We start from the raw sequence: 23,884 nt of genomic DNA, 5'->3' as shown, positions 1-23,884 counted from the left end.
GCTCTAATGTTGTGCTAATATCCAGGCTGCACAGTAGTAGGTGGCTTCATCCTCCTTCTTCAAGAAATTTACTTTCAAGGTTGAAGTAGAAGTTACAAAGTCTTTACCGGCCTCAATTTTCTTTTTTTTTCCTTCCAAAGAGAGTTGATGGTAATTGTTCTTGACATATAGTAGATACTCAAGCTCTTGGTTGGTTTTCTGACGGTACCAATGTATATATGCATTGCCAAAATCTGGAAGAGAAACTTTACAGGGTATTTGCGCACTCTTATCTGTTAGTCCAGTGACTGACATTTCAGTTTGTTCCAGCTGCCCGAGTCCAACTGCAAGCAAAGAGAAAAAGTCTCATGAACAAACAGAACCTCATTTAAAGAAGTGGAAATGAGGATGACCTCCAAGCCTCCTGCAGAAGAACATGTCTACTTACAAACCCAGAGGCAGGAGAAGGCGAATCCTCTCAGGAGCAGCATCCCAAAGGTCAGGCTGCTTCACCAGGAGGAGGAAGTGGTCTGTGAGCTGGAGTCTCAGGTTGCCAGCTGGGAGGTGGGGCTGGTCTAGTGTCTCAGGAAAGAAAATGCAGGGTCAGTGGATCCACAAGGGGTTGGTCATGGTTTGTTCCAGTTCTCAGCAGCTCTGGGGCTTCCTGTCCCACAGCAGTGGGGCAGATGTGTATGTGGGTTAAAGGTCTGGAGAGGCAGCCTTTGTCTGCATTTCCTCATCTGGGTACAGAGTGGGGAGAATGGACCCCGTCAGTCCTTCCCTCTATTGTAGTTATGCTTCTTTGAGACTCTAAAATAAAACATTTGCTATATTCTGTGTGGATTTTTTGTGATTGGCTATTGATTTAGGACCCATATACAAAGGCTGACTGATGTTTTGCAATAGAAGAAAGAAACCTTAGATATCATATTTGGCTGACTCTCTGTGCACAAGCAAATGATATTAATTGTTTCTACCAACTTTTTACCAACTGCAAAACCACACAGTAGATTGTGACTTGAATACTTACATTTCATTTCTAATATGGGAACTTCAAAACAAAAACAAACAAACAAAAAAGAAATTGAAATTCTTGACAGGTAAAGACCAAGATAATCCATTCAAAGTGTCATCTTCTCATGGTGCTCAGAGTCAGGAATGTCCATAAGGTAGAGACAGCTTAAGACAGCCATGATTAACATTCACTGATAGCTTCAAGGTTAGCATCAGTGTTTCAGAGCCCATGGAGTTTGCTCAGACATTTGACAAGCACTATTAAAAAACTTGCTTTAATGCTGTCGGTGGCCCAATGAAGTGGGTGCTGTGTTCTTCTCCATTACAAATGAAGACAAGTGGAAATTAAAGTGAAATCACATATTTTTGAAAACTTCTTAAAATCAAGTGTTTTTATTTTTTTCCTTGTGAAAATGGAGGTGGTGAAAAAGAAGGAATGAGATCTTTTGTTATTTTGCACACACACGGGCACACTGAACACGTGTTAGTAGTATCTGCACATATGGCTTCTTGTTCCCTACCACTGGTTGACTCACTGTGAGAAGCAGCATAGACTTTTAAATCACAGATGTGAAAACTTAATGAATGAAGACCAAGAGAAAAACAATCACTATTTCTTTACCTTATATATTATTGAGCAATATTTTAAGCTTTGAATTCAGCATGTGTACTTTGTCTGCAGTTGAATTGATAGCAGCATAAAGAGGCTGACATCATTGAATGACACCAGGCTATGACATGACATTGTCACAAATCAGGAATCTTCAGTGATGTCATCAAGTCCTAACATTGCTTTTATAATCAATAATAGAAAATGAACAAATGTCCTTTTTTGTGTACTTGAGCCTCTTTTGGATATATACCTAGGAGTGGTATGGCTGGATCTTGAAGAAGCGCTATTCCTAGGTGTCTGAGAAAGCGCCAGATTGATTTCCTGAGTGGTTGTACCAGTTTACTTCCCCACCAGCAGTAGAGAAGGGTTCCCCTTTCTCCACAGCCTCTCCAGCATGTGTTGTCACTTGAGTTTTTCATCTTGGCCATTCTGATGGGTGTAAGGTGAAATCTCAAGATTGTTTTGATTTGCATTTCCCTAATGGCTAAAGTGGTTGAGCATTTCTTTAAGTGCTTCTCTGCCATTCGATATTCCTCTACAGAGAGTTCTCTGTTTAGCATTGCAGCCACTTCTGATGAGAACTGATAGACTAAGATCAGAAAGAAGGAGAGGAGGACCTCCCCTATCAGAGGACTTGGGGAGGGGCATGCATGCAGAAAGGGGGGAGGGAAGGGCGGGACTGGGAGGGGTGAAGGGAGGGTCTTATGGGGGAATACAAAATGAATAAAGTGTAATTAATAAAAGTTAAATAAAAAATTAAAAAAAATAGAAAATGAAGCATTTAAAATTTATGTTTAAAATGCAGAGTGATGCATTGCTCTCTTATTTTTCCCAGAGTGCTGCCTTCTACAAGCCCCTGTGGACAAATAACCACAGATGGGGAGTTTAACACCAGCCTTACACTCTACATTGAATTATTCATTATCCTTTTTAACCACAGGTAAATCCCTATGCGTGACCACATTCAGGGTCTTCTTCTCTTCCTCAAAGTATCTCTATAGTGAGGGCACTTGTGTTTCATTTTCAGAGTTGCTAACTGCTGTGTGCTCAATAGACTCTGACGGAAGCTCTGCATATTCCTTAAGAGGACAAGTTCCAGACCTCATCAGTCAGAGCCCTGTTTGACTTTTCACTCACTTTCCTTTATCTGGGTTCTGACACTGTCTCATTCTGAGGCCTGGGTAGTCTGGTTTTGTATTCCATGCTCCGGATACCTCCTCCACCTTCAATACTCTAAGAAGTATGGGCTAAAACCTGGACAACCATGCCTATGTGGCTGAGCTTTTGTTTGTTCGGTTTGTTTGTTTGATAAGGAATCTCAGGTGTAGAGCAGGAAGTTGCTTGTCTGTTAAATGAGAATTGTAGCTGTCCTGTGGAGCTACATTATTTCCAAACACTAGATGAACTGAGCCTGTGTTGAAGGCCTGGCCTTGTGGGGGACAGGCACAGGTGTTCCACAGATGCCAGCTGAGTTGGACATGACAAGTCCCATATGTGGAGGGCACACAAGTCCTGTATGTGGGCACACAAGCACCTGTTCCAGTGGGTGTTCTGGCTCTGCTTCCTTCTCCCTCTGCTCCTGTGAGGGGGACACTGCACTCGGAATGACTTTCTCTTCTTTAAAGTGAGTGACATGAAAGTGGCAAAGAGCTGGTGCTGCTCCTGGAGAGGACTGGAACTGGGTTGCTCGCCCCAATACAGGGCAGCTTAAGACTGCCTGGAACTTCAGCTCCAGGGGATCCTGAGCCTCTTCTGCCCTCTGCAGGCTCCTGCAAGCAGAAGTGCATGTGCTCCCCCAGCGATACATCAGTCCAATACCTCAATTACTGAATGATAGATGAGTACAGACATGACAAGCACTTTATGTGTATTATCTGGTGATACCTTATAATAGTTCATTAAGGTTAATATTATCATATCATCCATTGCAAATTAGGAAAATGAATCAAAGATATGTAATTTAACCAAAGCCATACAGAGAATGTATATGTAACAAAGATTCATTTAGTAAATATTGAGAAATAGGGAAAGATACAAGAATAAACTGCACATACCTTAGCTAACTCTGGCATCCCAAACTCCAATGTCATGTACAGGACCCTCCAGAATCCCTGCTGACTTGTCTGATAGGAGACCACACCACAAACCTCTGTTACCCCCAACCCCACTGCCACAAGACCCTGTATGCTTCCTCTGTCCTAGAGACAACATCCCTGACAGCTGCAGCACCCCCTTCCTTCCATGCCAGCTCAATCAGAACACCTACTAGTGAGATCAGAGATCGTACCCCTCCCAACTGTGCTGGCATCAGTGCCGTGTTCCCCCCCATAAGTCAGTATGGAGGCCTGAACTTCAAACATCATCCAGCTGGTATAAAACCAACTAAGCCAAGGATCCAAACACGCACTCAGTGAAGGGAGGCCAGAGACTCACACCAAAAACTGAACCAGCAAATCTCTTTCAGGGGTGCAAGTTCAATCCTAAATTATCAGCAACAAGAAAAGCCAAGAGTATGGTCTCCTCCAAAATTACCAAACATGCAGTCCCTAGTGAGAGTAATTTAGATAAAACTCCAGAAGAATAAATTGTAAAATTACAAATATTTTTCTAAGAAAAATAAATATTTTCAAAGGTATTAACTCGTAGATGAATCCAAAGAGAATAAGAATTAACTCCTGGATAAATTCCAAGAGAGAACCAACAAATAAAACAATAAAGACAATTCAGAATATGTGATAGAGATAAGGAAGAACATTCAAGCTAGAATAATGCTTGAAGTAAACAATTTGGCTAAGTCAAATACAAAGCTAAGTGCAATGTCTCATCAACAGAATAATCATGTGGACAGTAGGATATCAGGGCTTGAAGACAAGGAAGAGAAGTTGGATAATTTTGTCAAGGAACATAATATATATTGAGAAACACATGAATGCAACATGTGAGTCCTTTGGGACATGGTGAAAGGATCTATCTACAAATTAAGGATAGAAGAATGAGGAGAATTCCAGGGAAAAGACATGAAACACCTTAAATAAAACTATAGATGAAAATTTACCTAAACTATGGCTAGACCCATGTTATGTTACCTCTTTGAGTAGTACTAACAGTATCAGCAATACTTTAAAAACTTCTGTTTTGACTGATCCTGGCCTGTCTCTGTGTCTCTCTCTGTCTCTGTGTCTCTCTCTGCCTTTCAATTTCTGTCTTCCTCTCCTTCTCCCCATCCCCTCTGAACTAGTGTCTCACTAAGATGCCCAGGCTGCCCTCAATGTCACGTGAGATGCAAAGTGAGATGCAAATCAAAACAACTTGAGAGTTCACTTTATACACATCAGAATGGCTACAATAAAAAACTCAGTGACATCACATGCTGGAGAGGATGTGGAGAAAGGGGAACCCTCCTCCATTGCTAGTGAGAATGTAAACTTGTACAACCACTTTGGAAATCAATCTGGCATTTTCTCAGACAATAGTGCTACCTCAAGATACAGTTATCCTACTCCTAGGCATGTATCCAAATGATGCTCAAGTACACAACAAGGATTTGTTCAACCATGTTCATAGGAGCTCTATTCATAATAACCAGAAGCTGGAAGCAACCTAGATGTCCCTCAATGGTGGATACAGAAATTGTGGTACATTTACACAATGGAATATTCCTCAGCTATTAAAAACAAGGAAATCATTAAATTTGCAGGCAAATGGTGGGAACTAGAACTAGAATAGATCATCTTGAGTCAGATAATGCAGAAGCAGAAAGACACACATGGTGTATACTCACTTATAAGTGGATATTAGCCTTATAGTATAGGATAAACATATTAAAATCTATATTCCTAAAGAAGCTAAACAACCAGGAAGACCCTAGGGAAGATTCTCAATCTTTACTCAAAAGGACAAAAGTGATAGACATTGGAAGCAGGAGAAGACAGGGAACAGGACAGGCACCTACCTTAGATAGCTTCTGAAAGACTCTATTTATTGAGATATTGAAGCACAGGCTGAGACCATACCCAAACTTTGGGAAGAGTACAGGGAATCTTATGAAAGAAGGGGAAGATAGAAAGGCCTGGAGGAGACAGGAGCTCCAATAGGGCCAACAAAACAAAACTGGGCCCTGCGGTCCCTGCAGAGAGTAATACCCAACCAAAGACAACACATGGAGAGGACCTATAAGCCCACAGACTCAGTATCCAAGTGGGGTCCCTAGTAAGGGAGCAGGGGCTTTCTATCGCATGAACTTAGTGACAGGCTCTCTGATCACTTACCTCTGGAAAGGGGGTGGTGGTTGTGCATCCTTGCCATGTCACAGAGGAAGACAATGCAACCAGTCCTGATGAGAGCTGATAGGATAGGGTCAAATAGAAGGGGAGCAAGACCTTCCTGATCAGTGGACTAGGGGAGGGGCATAGGTGGAGAAGAGGTAGGGAGGATGGGCTTGGGAGGGGAAGAGGGAGGGGGCCACAGTGGGATACAAATTGAATAAATAGTAATAAATGATAATAATAAAAAATAGAAATTAAAAAAATCTCCTTTCGCTATTAGACTCACATACATGCCCTTAAGTTAGAGCTCAAATTTTTTAACTTAAAATGAAAAGGAGTGGGGTTTTGAACAAGTAACTCCAGCTTCTGTGAAACCGAGGGTTTCCCACAGAAAAGCCACAAGAACAGCCAGGCTTAGGAAGATGAAATTTTATTTAGATCTAGTCCCCAATGTTTCTGAACTGACTAGACCTCTGCAGGCCCAGTTGAGCCATGGCTATGGCTGCCCTAGGAAACAGATGCCACCACTGGAAACTGACCATCAGCAAGAGCCTTGTGGGGCTGATATCACTGGACATGTCTCTTGCGGTGTCAAACCTCTTAGCACCCTCTTGCTGGAGTCCATCGGGGCAGCCCTGAGCAGTGTAGGGAGAGTGCTGGGTGCGAATCTGCTGTGGCTGAAAGTGGTTTTACTTTCTCAAGCTTCTTTAGTTTACCTGCACCGTCTATTTGTTTGCTTCCTGGAAAATGGTTAAAGTCAAACCTCCTCTGTTTGGGGCAGTACAAAGTGTGGCTAAGATGCTAAAAGACAACATAGGAGCTGTTAAACCACAGTCTGCTCTGCTCACTTTCGAAAAACCACGGCTATAAGAGAAAAAACCGCCAGCTCCTGAAGCAGCTTCTGGGCTGATGGAGGCTGGGCTTGTTGTGCTGTGATTGATGCTCCCAAGTGCTCAGCTGCGGGGACCAGAATCTTGTTGCCAGAACTGTGAAGACACTGGAAACAAGGAAGGAACAGGGAAGGAGGGAGGTAACCCAAAGATCATTTTGACATTCGGTCAAGAATCTCTCCTCCAGTGTTTGATTTAAGTGCACAAGCAGCTTTTTGCTTCACTTTCTCATTGGATAAAATAGAAGCAAGGTTGTGTCCTGAGCCAAGCAGCTTAGGAAAATGAAGATGTGGGCAAGAATGACATGCTACAGGAGGTCACAGAAACGTAAGTCTCAAGTCCAGCTGTGCTAAACGCCATCTACCGAATAGTATTCCACCCCGGGAGGAAAACACCATCAGAGTCCTTTGAGAAAGGCTTAGTTGAAGATATTAACATAGTATCGGGTGATAGGTTAGAATCAGAAAATGAATGCTCAGAAATATGAATACAGAGAGAAAATATCTCCAACAAATCTCCAACCTTTGTTGCACAAGCTGAGTGCGGAGTGGGCAGCACTTGGCCTCATTTGTCCAGTCCCAGGGAAAGCATAAGTATTAATGGAACATTTGAGTATAGCTTTAACAGTCTGACGTCATGGCACATTTGAATTAGATACTGTGATAATCTTGTCTGTAATCAGAGCCAACTTCTATAGTGAGCAGGACGCCTCCTAAGAGGACTCTCTTCATCTATTGGCTCTGTCCTGCAGTCCAGAGAGCAAGCATTCATCTCAGTTGAAACTGGTAAGATGAGGTCTTGCTTAATCCTTGCTGTGGGCTTGGAGTACATGCAGTTCTATTACTGAGAAAGGAAATTGTCAGAGTCATCCCTAGCTAGTTCTGATGTCCTATCCCAAGAACAAATCTTAATGAGAGTTCATTATTTCTTACTATGCGTAACCTTCCTTGGTTGCACCCCAGCCTCTCAGCCAGCCTCCCGTGGCACTGCAGAGGTGAACATACTTCTCAGAACAGCACAGATGCATGATAGAAGCTGCGTAGAAACTGTTTCCACCCAAACCTGCAGCACCGCTGCTGTGTGCAGTTAACTCTCCTAGAACAACACAGCCAATGACGAGGAGACTCACAGTCTGCTTCTCTGGGAAGCAGAAGCTGAATATTCACATTTGGAAAAGTAGTTCAGAATATAAATCAGTTCCTTTTTCTTCAAACTAGCTAAATATGCAGAAAACTGATAGCAACGTTTTCCCGACACTCCTGTTTTCCAAAAAAGAGGACTTAAAGAACAGCAGAGCCCATCACAGAAAGACCTGATTTTATATTCAAAACAATAGAAGAGGGTAACAATTTATATTCTTCTCAATCCCTCTTTAATCCCTTTTCATATTTCTAATACTTTGGGCCAAATAAATCATACCAAGAGAAACAGAGCCAATAAATTGTTATGCTGAATTTGTGGTGCCATAAAACTATACAAAGTGCATGGTCATCAATTTTAAAATATTAGGGTAAAAGAGGATTTTAAAATGTAAAATAAATTTGAGGCTCACAACCAAAAATTTGATTCTTTAAAGGGGCAGTTCAATTACCATGAAATTGTTACCTCAATACCTTAACAAATCTTCTCAGTCCAGGGAAATACAAGATTATCAGTTACTCATTATGTGGTCAGACTGAGTTTCACCAAACAGAAAAAAAGACCATGGCATGACCTGTGTTCCATAGGTAGGGACTGACAATGAGTGGAGGTAAGGTGACCATCCATGAAGTATCAACATGAAGGAATTCATTAGCACAGCAACAAAGCCATCGGTGACAGATGTCACCATTTATTGTCACTGGAAAACCCCATTCCTATCTGCAGTCTTGTTTCTTTTATGTGTCTCGGCCTAAAAAAGCTATAAAGCACCAAAAATATCTATTATATAACTATATTCAGACATTGACAGAATCAAAATGCAGACTCTGAGGGGTAATGGATTTCTCCGACTCCACACATTTCCTCTTCTTTTAACTGAACAAGCAAAAGCATCAAAATATTTAGTTGTATGTATAGTCAGTTATGCAGAGTTCTGCCTAGGATCTTGTCCAGTAGGAAAATAGTGGCATGACTCCCAGAACTGAAGAAAGGGCTGAATATCAAGTCTTTGGAGAAGGCAAACAACCAGGGCAACTCCCGGTCTTTCTGAAGTTCCTGTGGAATTTTCTGCAGGGCTATATCCTTAGTTAACTTGCTCTAACTGCAGAGAGTCTTGTTCTAGTATGATTAAGTTAGGTTCATCGTCCAAACCTAAACCAATCGTGTAACCAGATTGTAGGATCACAACGTGAATATTTTTTATCTCAGCGTCTAAATGGCTGTTTATGTGATTGGGACAGCAGGATTTGTCACCTGAAGCAGAATGCATAAAGGCGAGGCCCAGCCTAGAAGACAGTGTATCAGGTAGAAGACAGTGTGTCGAGGCTTACGAAGGCATGAAGTAGAGGTAGTAATGGACCTTCAGAGGCCTGCATTAACATGAGCAAGAGATAGTGTGCCAACAGTAATACCTTCTATAGGAGGGATGGAGTAAATAGATTCTAAGATACATAATAGGGAAAAAAAAAGACCCGGACTTTGGGGCAATTGGTAGAAAAATTAAGGCACTGAGGCTAACCCACATGTTTCCAGCTTGGGCTAGAACAATTAAGTAGATAGTTCTGTCTCCCACAAAGAGCTACCCTTTAGGAGAGTACTTTCATTTGGTCTCAGGTATTGAGTTGGAGTACATTTAACTTAAGAACATTTTAATTGGAGCTGCATTCTGAGGAGATTTACATCATCATGAAATCAAAGAAATATGCAAGTTTATTGCCTTTGAGCAGCAGAGTGATATTCTAACTATTATTTGCTTAAGTATTCAAACTGACTGCTTGATTTTGTTTCATCAACTAAGTTAGGATTTTCTATTTCAAGCCTTTATATTGGGCATATTTGTAGAAATATCTTTTGGGCCTCTTTACAAGCATATATAGTAACCTCTGCCTCTTTTGTCTCTTGCCCTTTGTTCTAGATTTCTTCTGGGTCAGTGACGGAAGATGATTGAATTTAAATGAAGGTCACAGTTAACTGAAGTCCTTCTCTGCTGCTAGTAACTCTGGATGCTGAGACCTCAGTGAACCTCAAGGGGTACTGGGGCCATTGTGCACCTCCTAGCTAGGACACCTCCTTAGCCCATGCTCTGTCTGCTCCAGGCAACCACACAGGAAGCAGTGCAGAACACAGCCAACTGGCAAGGCTGCAGCAACACCTAGCCCTAACCGATCCCTTCTATCAACCTTAAATAATGTTAGTCCCTAACAAGATGAAAGGTGGACATGGCCGTAACAAAGGTGATACTGTTCAAATAGGATCATGATTGATAATTGAAACTAAAATTAAATATAAAATGATCTGTTATTAGAGTTTCTTCATATGCAAATGTTCGTTCCACAAGCTGTAATAGCATCAGTAGCAGAGATACGATGGTAGGTTCTCAGTAAACAAACCTCTCTCTCTGTCTCTCTCTCTGTGTCTGTGTGTGTGTGTAAAGAAAAATGGAAGATCAAAAATCATGTTTATTGCAAATAGACAGGTATTGGTAGGTTTTATGTTAACATAACACAAGCTAGAGTTATTTGAGAAGAGAGACTCTCAGTTGAGAAAAATGTCTCCATGAGATTGGCCTACAGTCAAGTTTGTGGAGAGTTTTCTTGTCTAATGGTTGATGTGGGAGGGCACAGTTCACCATGGGCAGTGGTGGTCCAGAGCTGGTGGGCTGGTGGTCCAGGGACTCTAAGGAAGAAGGCTGGGTGAACTATGGGGAGGAAACCAACAAGCAGCATTCCTCCAGAGCCACTGCTTTAGTTTCTACCTCCAGCTTCCTGCCGCGGGTTCCTGCTCTGGTTTCTTCAGGTGATGGGCTGTGAGGAAGTAGTAACCTAATCAACTCTTTCCCCCTCATATGCTTTTGGTCATGATATTTTGTCACAGCAACAGAAAAACAGAACAAAACAGAAGACTAGTAGATAGATAAATAGCTTCGTCTTACATATGGTCTAGTATATATTCTAAAATGTTCTGTACATTTACAAAATGCCAGATACCAAGGCTAAATCACAGAGGACACAACAGCCACTACACTAACCACAGAATCCTTGTTTTCTTCATGAGAAGATAAGGATATGGGGTCATTGAGTTTGGGGTAGGGATACTCAGCTTAGCTCCTCTGCAACATCTCTTTTTCTCTACACCCTCACATCTGCTCTAAGAGAAATGGCAGAGACCATTGCGTGAGTGCCACTGTGTTTGTAATCCTCACTTTTCCAAGAGAAGTTTGTCAAGAGCCCTCGTCAACTAAGGGCTGCAGGAGGCTTGTCCTGTTAGATGGACACTGCTTAATGAAAAGGACAAACCATTCTCCTTACCTCTGCTGCCCTAGGCAACCTGAAATCAAGCATGCAGTGACTTAGTCATCAACAACATTGCATGGGGCCTTCCCTCTCCCTCCAAAACCTCTAAGAGCAGACTACTGCTTAGCCTTGTAGCCTAAAACTCTACCATGCACAATGCAGAGGACACGGATCTTTGGGAAGCATGCAGATAGACCACTTGTCCCTTAGGAACATGTCCCTAGGGGCATGACTTGAAGCCATGATATCTATGTTTGCTTTCTTCTCTCACTACCTGTTACAGAATGACTGCTCAAGAATGCAGTGAGCTTTCTGGGGAGACTCAGAGCTATGCTGAACATCAGTTGGCACACATACAGCTAGCCTTCACCCTGCTGGAAACCATAATTCATCAGCCACTGACTCCCCTTGTACTTGATACATGGGCTTGCCTCGGCCGTATTTACATTATGAGTCCAGGTACTCCATCTTTGTTCATATTTAAGGTCTGTGTCTTTTCCCAAATACCTAAACTATTTCTCAGACATCCCAGAGATGTCCCTTCAAAGCTAGCCATGATTTCTAGATCACTAGTTTTTGTATGTTTTTCTTTGTAACCCAGAACATTTGATCCGTATAAATAGGGTGTTTTCATAAACTGCTCTTCAAAATATCCCCTAAAGTGTTGTCCATGGTTATGACGTCCCTGACCCTGAACAGCCATTTACTGTCTGGCTTTAATTATCTTTGAGGGAAACGAGGAGAGATCCTGAGTCCTCCCTCGCTCTCCCTGTGGACATAAGCAGCTGCCCACAGACCACTGCAAGTTTGCTTAACACAGGGCCTTAGGTAAATGTGCACACCGCAGTGGGAGTTCTCCTCCAACAAATCCAAGGCCTGTCACTGCTGTCCACCTTGCCCCCTGCAGGGATATAGTAGCAGCTTATTCTCCCTTCCACTACTTCACACTTCAGCTCCTGGAGATCCTGCCCTAGGCGTTTCCACTGCCTCCTGTCTGTAAGCCATGACTCCAACCTTGGTCTTCTACTAACTGGCTCATCAACTGTGACGGACCTCCTCATCTGCCCACTTCCGGGCTTAGAATTCTTTTCTTGTTCTGCCCTCTTTGTGAGCGTGAAGTCAAGTTTCCAGAACCCCGGCACTCTATAGTGCTGCCTCTCTTCCTGGACTTCCCATTTTCAGCTGCTCCCTACCCAGAATCCCATGTTTTGAGTGCAGGAGTTGTCTGGCAGTTTTTCCTAGGTGAATGCTGTGGTAAGCCAGTCTTCCTACTAACTCCACCTCCTCTGCAGTCTCAGCCGATCTCTATGGCCCCTCTTTCTTTGTAAGTCAGAGGAAGCAGCGTCCAATTGCTGGATAGTGGCGCCCTATCCAGCAAGAGTATGGCTACTTTTCCTTTATTTGTTCATGAAGTAGATGAAAAAGAGAAGGAACGAGTAAACTAGTGGAAATGGATGTATTTGTATTTATTCTGATGCCCGTGAAAGATAACTACATAAGGTGTAATTTTTGAAAAACTTAGTCAAGTAAGAACAAGGACAAAGTCTTCACCCGCTACATTATGGGACTCCATGAATGTAAGTCCCACAGACGAAGTTTAAAAGTAGATCTGTCTTTAACATCTCTTAATGGACAGCCCTGAGAGTGATTCTACCTGTCTGCAATGTCTGTGTCTTTTGAACATTCCTGGCATCTGTTTCCTCCCCTATCTGATGATAATAAAATCAGGAACACCCTGCCCAGCAACACATACACATAAAAAGACACTCACACAATTCACACACACACACACGCTGGGTGTCTATGACAGTCAATAATCAAGCCCAAGATAAGTGTTAGGGACAATGCCCTACACACAATGAGACCAAGATGGTGACTTCTGACCCAAGATGTCATGGTGCCTCCAGGGAACCATGCAGGTCAGTAGCAGAAGCCACCGGCCAAGCTTGTTGTAGGATTTCCCCAAGTAGAGACACACAACAGGAGGCTTCCTCTCCAAGTAAGCAGTGAAGGGAAGGAAATAATCTGGGACCATCCTCATACAAAGGTGTTTTTGAGTTGAGAGATGTAACCGTGAAGGAGAGACGCAGTAAAACACAGTCTGGAACATGTGTTCTGTACAAATTTTAAGTACAAAGGAGAGAGAGAGAGAGAGAGAGAGAGAACCTGAGGATTACTTTCCTTCAGAGGTATCAATATTTATTTTTCATGAGTTATTTTTTCTTATTTTATTGACTTTGTAATGAGGTCACAGATAAATGTTGACTCTGCGATTGAAAAGGCACTGACATGCAACTTCCATATCAAAGAGTTTGTCGTTGTGCTCTATATGAATTACCTGGTGCTGCATGTATATTGTGCACAGAGAACACCAGCAGGGTTTTCGAAGTGGTGCAGGGAGGTTGGGAATGCACACTGCCTTTCTGTTATTTTTACTTGTTTGCTTATTTGTTTAATGTGTATGTTCGTGTGTGGCTAGATCCACATGTTTGTGCATGTGTGTGTGCATGTTACCACTGGAAGTCAGAGAACAATCTTGACTACTAGCCTTTAGAGTCTCCATCTTGCTATTGAGACAAGTCCTAGAACGTGTTCAATTATCCAGGTGAGATGGCTAGGGAGAGTCAGGGAATCACCTAACTCCACCTCTACACTAAGATTATAAGAAGAAAGACGCCACACTGATGATCTGTTGAATGAGAATTCTAGCTGTGTTGCAAAGGGTGATATTATTCCCAAGAGCAGATGAGCCACACTCCTTGCTGAGGAGCTCTTGAAAAATCATGTCTGCTGAAAGCGGAGAGTCATTTTCTTCTGGGGTGTAGTCACGGTGTGTGTATGCTGCGCTACCTTTTTTCATTCACCCAAAAACAGAATTATAAGATTTTTCACACCAGTGGGGTAAATGTTCAGTGAACATCAAGTGCAGGAATGCCTTTGCAAAAGCAAAAGTGATTTAATGTTGTTTGATTTTTCCACTTGGGAATGTGACAGCTCTGTCTTTTGGCAGTTTTCCTCCTGACTGTATGAGTACTCTCCATTATGCTTTCTATGAAGACCACACCAATCTGTATGACTACCAAGAGCGCAGAATTCTTCTTTTCATCTAATCCCCACCAGGAGTCATTATGTTTTGACTTTTACTGCTTTCCTAACAGGTGTGATGTGGGCAGTTGTCCTTAGAGAACATCCTACACTACATTTTGCTAAGGGATCACAGAGCCGGGACACTGAAGACAGAGGCAGAACTCCTGCACAAGAAGCCTCACTCTTACTCATTTTATTTTCATTTCTTCTTTTTAAATGAAGCATCTTATTTTTCAGTCAGGTGTACATTTTTGTTTCCCTGGGTGGGCACATGCACTTGTGCTTGCAGGAGCCTGCAGAGGGCAGAAGAGGCTCAGGATCCCCTGGAGCTGAAGTTCCAGGCAGTCTTAAGCTGCCCTGTGTTGGGGCGAGCAGCCCAGTTCCAGTCCTCTCCAGGAGCAGCACCAGCTCTTTGCCGCTTTCATGTCACTCACTTTAAAGAAGAGAAAGTCATTCCGAGTGCAGTGTCCCACTCACAGGAGCAGAGGGAGAAGGAAGCAGAGCCAGAACACCCACTGGAACAGGTGCTTGTGTGCCCACATACAGGACTTGTGTGCCCTCCACATATGGGACTTGTCATGTCCAACTCAGCTGGCATCTGTGGAACACCTGTGCCTGTCCCCCACAAGGCCAGGCCTTCAACACAGGCTCAGTTCATCTAGTGTTTGGAAATAATGTAGCTCCACAGGACAGCTACAATTCTCATTTAACAGACAAGCAACTTCCTGCTCTACACCTGAGATTCCTTATCAAACAAACAAACCAAACAAACAAAAGCTCAGCCACATAGGCATGGTTGTCCAGGTTTTGGCCCATACTTCTTAGAGTATAGAAGGTGGAAGAGGTATCCTGAGCATGGAATACAAGACCAGACTGCCCAGGCCTCAGAGTGAGACAGTGTCAGAACCCAGATAAAGGAAAGTGAGTGGAAAGTCAAACAGGGCTCTGACTGATGAGGTTGGGAAGGGAGTCCTCTTAAGGAATATGCAGAGGTTCCGTCAGAGTCTGTCCAACACGCAGCAGTAAGCAACTCTGAAAATGAAACACAAGTGCCCTCACTATAGAGATACATTGAGGATTTATTTTGAGGAACAGAAGAAGACCCTGAATATGGTCATGCATAGGGATTTGTGGTTAAAAAGGAGAGTGAATAATTCAATGTAGAGTGTAAGGCTGGTGTTAAACTCCCCCTCTGTAGTTATTGGTCCATAAGGGGTTGTAGAAGGCAGCACTCTGGGAAAAATAAGAGAGCGATGCATCACTCTGCATTTTATACATGAATTTTAAATGCTTCATTTTCTCTCATTAATTATAAAAGTAATGTTGGGAATTGATGACATCACTGAAGATTCCTGATTTGTGACAATGTTATGTCATAGCCTGGTGTCATTCAGTGATGTCAGCATCTTAATGCTGCTTTCAATTCAACTGCAGACAAAGTACACATGTGGAATTCAAAGCTTAAAAAATTTAGTCAGTAATCAGTAGGGTAAAGAAATAATGACGATTTTTTTTTCTTAATCTTCATTCATTAAGTTTTCACATCTGTGATTTAAAACTCTATGCTGCTTCTCACAGTGAGTCAACCAATGGTAGGGAACAAGAAGCCATATGTGCAGATACTACTAACACGTGTTCAGTGTGCCCGTGTGTGTGCAAAATAACAAAAGATCTCATTCCTTCCTTTTCATCACCTCCATTTTCACAAGGAAAAAATTAAAAACTCTTGATTTTAACAAGTTTTCAGTATTTTAAAAAGTTTTTAAAAATATGTCATTTCACTTTACTTTTCCACTGTCTTCATTTGTAATGGAGAAGAACACAGCACCCACTTCATTGGGCCACTGACAGCATTAAAGCAAGTCTTGTAATAAAGCTTGTCAAATGTCAGAGCAATCTCCAAGGGCTCTGAAACACTGATGTTAACCTCAAAGCTATCAGTGAATGTTAATCATGGCTGTCTTAAGCTGTTTCTACCTTATATACACTCCTGACTCCTAGCACCATGAGAAGATGACACTTTGAATGGATTACCTTGGTCGTTACCTCTCAATAATTTCAATTTCTTTTTTGTTTGTTTTGAAGTTCCCATATTAGAAATGAAATGTAAGTATTCAAGTCACAATCTACTGTGTGGTTTTGCAGTTGGTAAAAATTGGTAGGAACAATTAATATCATTTGCTTGTGCACAGAGAGTCAGCCAAATATGATATCTAAGGTTGCTTTCTTCTATGTCAAAACATCAGTCAGCCTTTGTATATGGGTCCTAAATCAATAGCCAATCACAAAAACACACAGAATATAGCAAATGTTTTATTTTAGAGTCTCAAAGCAACATAACTAAATAGAGTGAAGGACTGACAGGGTCCATTCCATTCTCCCCACTCTGTACCCACGTGAGGAAGTACAGATGAAGGCTGCCTCTCCAGACCTTTAACCCACATACACATCTGCCCCACTGCTGTGGGACAGGAAGCCCCAGAGCTGCTGAGAACTGGAGCAAATCATGACCAACCCCTTGTGGATCCACTGACCCTGCATTTTCTTTCCTGAGACACTAGACCAGCCCCACCTCCCAGCTGGCAACCTGGGACTCCAGCTCACAGACCACTTCCTCCTCCTGGTGAAGCAGCCTGACCTTTGGGATGCTGCTCCTGAGGGGATTCGCCTTCTCCTGCCTCTGGGTTTGTAAGTAGACATGTTCTTCTGCAGGAGGCTTGGAGGTCATCCTCATTTCCACTTCTTCAAATGAGGTTCTGTTTGTTCATGAGACTTTTTCTCTTTGCTTGCAGTTGGACTCGGGCAGCTGGAACAAACTGAAATGTCAGTCACTGGACTGACAGGTGAGAGTGCCCAAATACCCTGTAAAGTTTCTCTTCCAGATTTTGGCAATACATATATACATTGGTACTGTCAGAAAACCAACCGAAAGTTTGAGTATCTACTATATGTCAAGACAAGTTACAATCAACTCACCTTGAATGGGAAGAACAAGAAAATTGAAGGCAGTAAAGACTTTCAAACTTCTACTTCAACCTTGAAAGTAAATTTCTTGAAGAAGGAGGATGAAGCCACCTACTACTGTGCAGCCTGGATATTAGCACAACATTAGAACTTCTAGAGCAGCCTGCATAAAAACCACCCCCAGCTGTGAACCCCCTTTTCAGCAAGCTCAGCCACCTGCTGCTCAGCTGAGGGACCACCTTAGCCTCTTTTCCCCATAGGGCTTTCGGGGTTTCCAGGCACCATCTTGGGTTTTATTCCCCCAGTGAGGTCCTAGGTCCTGTGGATTGCCTACTGAAGGCAGGAGAGTCCCACACTATTTCCTATGTAGTTAGGGTATCTGAGAGCTATTAAAGAACAGGATGTGGAATGCTTAGCATGATCAGGTGTTTGTTAATTCTATGCATAGAGCTTTCTTTCCTTTCTTTACACATATATATTATTTTTTAAATTTTATTTATTTTTTATATTAATTACAATTTATTCCCTTTCTATCCCCGATGTAGTACCATCCCTCATTCCCTCCCAATCTCTCCCTCATCTCCTCCCAAGCCTCCTCCCCAGGACACTGATAGAGGAAGTCCTCCTTCATGCCATCTGACCCTAGCCTATTAGGTCTCATCAGGACTGGCTGCATTGTCTTCTTCTGTGGCCTGGTTAGGCTGCTCCCCCCTCAGGGGGAGGTGATCAAAGAGCCAGCCACTGAGTTCATGTCAGAGACAGCCCCTGTTCTCCTTACTAGGAACAACACTTGGATACTTCTTAGAGGACTGAAAGTGAAAGATGTATCTTGAGCATGGAATACAATACCAGAGACTGCCCAGGCGTCAGAGTGAGACAGTCTCAGGACAGAGATAAGTCAAACAGGTATATGACTGATGAGGTCTGGATCTTGTCCTCTTAGAAGTATGAAGAGCTTCCATCAGAGTTTGTCCAGCACGCAGCAGTAAGCAACTCTGAAAATGAAACACAGTGCACCATAGAGATACTTTGAGGATTTATTTTGAGGAAGAGAAGAAGACCCTGAATGGGGCCATGCATAGGGATTTGTGGTTAAAAAGGAGAGTAAATACTTCATTAGAGTGTAAGGCTGGCATTGAACTCCCCATCTGTGGTTATTGGACCACAGGGGATTGTAGAAGGCAGCACTCTGGGAAAAATAAGAGAGCGATGCATCACTCTGTGTTTTAAACATAAATTTTAAATGCTTCATTTTCTATTATTGATTATAAAAGCAATGTTAGGACTTGATGACATCACTGAAGATTCCTGATATGTGACACTGTTATGTCATAGCCTGGTGTCATTCAATGATGTCAGCCTCTTAATGCTGCTATCAGTTCAACTGCAGACAATGTTCATAAGAGGAATTCAAAGCTTAAAAAATTACTCAATAATCTATAGGCTAAAGAAATAGTGACTATTTTTTTTTCTTAGTCTTCATTCATTAAGTTTTCACATCTGTTATTTAAAACTCTATGCTGCTTCTCACAGTGAGTCAACCAATGGAAGGGAACAAGAAGCCATATGTGCAGATACTACTAACACGTGTTCAGTGTGCCCGTGTGTGTGTGCAAAATAACAAAAGATCTCATTCCTTCTTTTTTCACCACCTCCATTTTCACAAAGAAAAAAATAAAAACTCTTGGTTTTAAGAAGTTTTCAGAATTAACATGTATTACAAAAATCAATATGTATTTTTGTGATAAACACATAGTAGTTGTGTATAATAAAATTCATAGGGCAAAGCAGGACATATATTTCATTTTATTTTGAGACAGAGTCTTATTAAACCTAGCTGGACTGGAAGTTGATATTTATTCAAGAATTCCATGACCAATTCTCAAGTTCTGGGATTACATGCTTGCTACCACTTACTTACCTGGTGCTGGGGATCAAACCCAGAGCTAAGGAAGCATGCGAAAAACTGAGCTACAGCTGAGCCAGAAGTCAGATGCTTTAGCTGATTCAGGAAAGTGGAGTAGCTGTCTGCAGTCATTCTACTCTGCTGCACAATGGTGAACATTTCTCCCTGCCTCACTGTACCCTGTTCCTTCATCCACACTATCCCCACCCCTCTCTCCTCAGTACTCTAGGCTTGATCAATTGATATTTTATTCTCTACAACTCTGACACCAGGTTTCTACTGTCCACAAATAAGTGGGATATGAGTGCCCTCTTATAGCAGCAGTGAAGATGAGTGACTTACATGTCTGTCTTCACCTCAGTTATTTCCTGCAACACAATGATTTTTCTATCTTTATTGCTACAAATGATATTCTTTGTTCCTTTTTGATAGGTGAATAATATTCCATTGCATGCATATGTGTGTACACACACACACACACACACACACACACACACACACCTCATATTTTCTTTATCTACTCATCCATGATGAGAAAATAAAGTTAACAAATATCTTGGCTCATATCAATAGTATTGCCAAAACCATGAAGAATCAAATACCACTTTGACAAGATGGTTTCTATTCCTTGGAGGCATATGCACTATGTGGAGAAGGGAGTGAAATTCTATTTCTAGTCATAAATATGTAGAGGAAATTTTGAAGAAAATATGTATAATAGCTGGTGTCTTCCTGTCTTTTTCAGCTTACTAATAAGAGGTTTTTGCTTATCTGAATCCTCATACCTAAGAATTCTGTGTTAGCTGATGTGTCATTTCACTTCTCTTTCCCACTGTTTCCATTTGTAATGGAGAAAAACACAGCACCCCTTCATAGGGCTGCTGACAGCATTAAATCAAGTCTTCTAATAAAGCGTGTCAAGTATCTGAGCAATCTCCAAGGGCTCTGAAACACTGATGTTAACCTTAAAGCTATCAGTGAATGTTAATCATGGCTGTCTTAAGCTGTCTCTACCTTATATACACTCCTGACTCCAAGCTCCATGAGAAGATGACTCTTTGAATGGATTACCTTGGTCGTTACCTCTCAACAATTTCAATTTCTTTTTTGTTTCTTTGTTTGTTATGACGTTCCTGTGTTAGAAACAAAATGTAAGTATTCAAGTCACAATCTACTGTGTGTTTTTGCAGTTGGTAAAAGCAATTAGTATCATTTGCTTGTTCACAGAGAGTTAGCCAACTGTGACATCTAAGGTTTCTTTCTTCTATTGCAAAACATCACAGCCAGCGTTTGTATCTGGATCCTAGATCAATAACCAATCACAAAAACACACAGAATATAGCAAATGTTTTATTTTAGAGTCTCAAGGAATCATAACTACAAGAGAGTGAAGGACTGACAGTGTCCATTCTCTCCACTCTGTACCCAGATGAGGAAATGCAGAGGAAGGTTGCCTCTCCAGACCTTTAACCCACATACACATCTGCCCCACTGCTGTGGGACAGGAAGCCCCAGAGCTGCTGAGAACTGGAGCAAATCATGACCAACCCTGGTGGATCCACTGACCCTGCATTTTCTTTCCTGAGACACTAGACCAGTCCTACCTCCCAGCTGGCAACCTGAGACTCCAGCTCACAGACCACTTCCTCCTCCTGGTGAAGCAGCCTGACCTTTGGGATGCTGCTCCTGAGAGGATTCGCCTTCTCCTGCCTCTGGGTTTGTAAGTAGACATGCTCTTCTGCAGGAGGCTTTGAGGTCATCCTCATTTCCACTTCTTCAAATGAGGTTCTGTTTGTTCACGAGACTTTTTCTCTTTGCTTGCAGTTGGACTCGGGCAGCTGGAACAAACAGAAATGTCAGTCACTGGACTGACAGGTGAGAGTGCCCAAATACCCTGTAAAGTTTCTCTTCCAGATTTTGGCAATAGATACATATGTTGGTACCGTCACAAAACAAAGCAACAGGTTGAGTATCTAATGTATGTCAGGATGGGGTACAATCAACTCCCCTTGGAAGGGAAGAACAAGAAAATCGAAGGCACTAAAGACTTTCAAACTTCTACTTCAACCTTGAAAGTAAATTTCTTGAAGAAGGAGGATGAAGCCACCTACTACTGTGCAGTCTTGATATTAGCACAACATTAGAGCTTCTAGAGCAGCCTGCACAAAAACCACCCCCATCTGTGACCCCCCACCATCCTTGGCAAACTCAGCCACCTGCTGCTCAGCTGAGGGGCCACCTTCGCCTCTTTTTCCCACAGGTTTTTGAGGTTTCCAGGCATCATTTTGGGTTTTATTCCCCCGGTGAGGTCCTAGGCCCTGTGGATTGCCTACTGAAGGCAGGAGAGCCCCACACTCTTTCCTATGTAGTTAGGGTATCTGAGAGCTATTCACATACAGGATAGGGAGTGCTCAGCATGATCAGGTGTTTTATTAATTCTCTGCACACAGATTTTTTTCTTTCTTTACATAATATATTATTTTTTAATTTTATTTATTTTTATATTAATTACAGCCTATTCATTTCACTTTGTATTCTATCCATAGCATCCTCCTCCATTCCTTTCCCATCCTACTCTCCTCCATCATCTCCTCTCATGCCCCTCTCCAAGTCTTCTGGTAGGGGAAGTCCTCCTGCTCTTCCTTCTGAGTCTGGGTCACATCAAGACTGGCTGCATTGTCTTCATTTGTGGCCAGGTAGGCTCCTCCCGCTTCAAGGGGAGGTGAACAAAGAGCCAGCCACTGAGTTCATGTCAGAGACAGGCCCTGTTTCTCTTACTAGAAAATCAACTTGGAGACTGAGTTTCCATGGTCTAGGTCTGTGCAGGCGTTCTAGGTTATTTCCATGCACAGTCCTTGGTTGGAGTATCAGTCTCAGAAAAGGTCCCAGATTTCTTGTTTCTGTTGCTCTCCTTGTGTAGCTCCTGTCCCCTCCGGGTCTTTCTATCTTTGCTGGAGCCTGCCAGCAGAGTCGAATGGTTCTTGATTTGGGAGTGAGGATTAAAATTAATAAACTATTTGGTCCTTGTGGAGCTCCTATCCTTTCCCCAAATATATCTGGGCACAGGGTCTTTTCTGAGACTGACATTCAACCAAGGACCATGTATGGATATAACCTAGAACCTCCACTCAGATGTAGCCTGTGGTAGCTCAGTAACCAATTGGTTTCCCAAAGTGAGGGGAACAGGGACTATTTCTAACAGGAACTCGATGACTGGCTCTTTGGTCTCCCCACCCCCGAAGGGAGGAGCAGTCCTGTTAGGCCACAGAGGAGGGCTTTGCAGCCAGTCCTGAAGATACCTGATAAAACAGGATCAGATGAAGGGGGAGGAGGTCCCCCCCATCAGTGGACTTGGAAAGGGGCACGGTGGAGATGAGGGAGGGAGGGAGGGAGGGACTGGGAGGGAATGAGGGATCGGGACACGGCTGGGATACAGAGTTAATAAAATGTAACTGATAAAAAAATAAATAAATAAATAAATAAAAATTAATAAACTAACACACAACACGTGGGACCTTTTCAAGAGCCTCTAGTTGAGAGTAGACTCGACCAGCCCCTGGCTTTATTGCAGAGTGCTTATATGCCAGAATAAAAACAGCTCAGAACAATGGGTTAAATTTACAAGGAGGTGAAACAAGAAGTGTGATTTTGACAAGCTCTCCCACCTGCTGTCACAAACAAAAGGAGATGGACTTGGAAATTCTTCCCTGACTTCAGTGAAGGCATGGTAAAAACAGTCTTTCCACTGAGATTTAAATATCAAAGCAGCTGCTAGAACAGAGGGTCCCAACATATCTCCCCCTTCTTTCATAGGATTCCCTGAACTCTGCTCAACATTTGACTATGAGTCTTAGCATCTGCTTTGATACCTGGCTGGGTAGAGTCTTTCAGAGGCCTTTTGCAGGTAGGCTCCTGCCCTAATTCCTGTTTTCTCACTCTTCCAATGGCCATCCTGTTTGCCTTTCTGAGTGAAGATTTATCATCTTACTCAGGGTCCTCCTTCTTGCTCAGCTTCTTTAGGTGTACAGATTTTAGTATGTTTATCCTATATTATATGTCTAATATCCACTTATAAGTGAGTATATACCATGTGTGTCTTTCTGCTTCTGGGATACCTCACTCAGGATGATCTTTTCTAGTTCCCACCATTTGCCTGCAAATTTCATGATTTCGTTTTTTTAATTGCTGAGTAGTATTCCATTGTGTAAACGTACCACAATTTCTGTATCCATTCCTCCACTGAGGGCCACCTGGGTTGTTTCCATATCTGGCTATTATGAATAAAGCTGGTATGAACATGGTTGAGCAAATGTCCTTGTTGTGTACTTGAGTATGATTTGGATATATGCCTAGGAATGGTATAGCTGGATCTTGAGATAGGACTATTACTAATTGTCTGAGAAAGAGCCAGATTGATTTCCAAAGTGGTTGTACAAGTTTACATTCCTACCAGCAATGGAGGAGGGTTCCCCTTTCTCCACATCCTCTCCAGCATGTATTGTCATTTAACTGCGAAGGCCAAACAATGGAAAAAAGACAGCATCTTCAACAACTGGTGCTGGTCTAACTGGATGTCTACATGTAAAAAAATGCAAATAGATGGATATTTATCACCCTGCAGAAAACTAAAGTCTAAGTGGATCAAAGACCTTAATGTAAAACTAGACACACTAAATCTGTTAGAAGAAAAAGTGGGGAAGAGCCTTGAACTCAACGGCACAGGAGACTACTTC

The 23,884-nt window shown here is 42.4% G+C and overlaps 1 gene segment (V, D, J or C); it reads left to right on the top strand.

Annotated features, from left to right (window-relative positions):
• The first annotated feature begins 16,638 nt into the window (after nucleotides 1-16,638).
• The window catches only part of LOC132649198 (T-cell receptor gamma chain C region 5/10-13-like), a 31,243-nt gene continuing 23,997 nt past the window's right edge, over nucleotides 16,639-23,884 (top strand). Inside the window, 3 exon segments of the C gene segment in view lie at nucleotides 16,639-16,969; nucleotides 17,074-17,369; nucleotides 21,968-21,979. Of these exon segments, the coding sequence occupies nucleotides 16,927-16,969; nucleotides 17,074-17,369; nucleotides 21,968-21,979 (351 nt within the window).

This window comes from Meriones unguiculatus, chromosome 19, assembly GCF_030254825.1.
Source record: "Meriones unguiculatus strain TT.TT164.6M chromosome 19, Bangor_MerUng_6.1, whole genome shotgun sequence".
Lineage (NCBI taxonomy): Eukaryota > Metazoa > Chordata > Mammalia > Rodentia > Muridae > Meriones > Meriones unguiculatus.
Note: the sequence above shows the minus strand (reverse complement) of the source record. Positions and strands in the feature narration are given on the sequence as shown.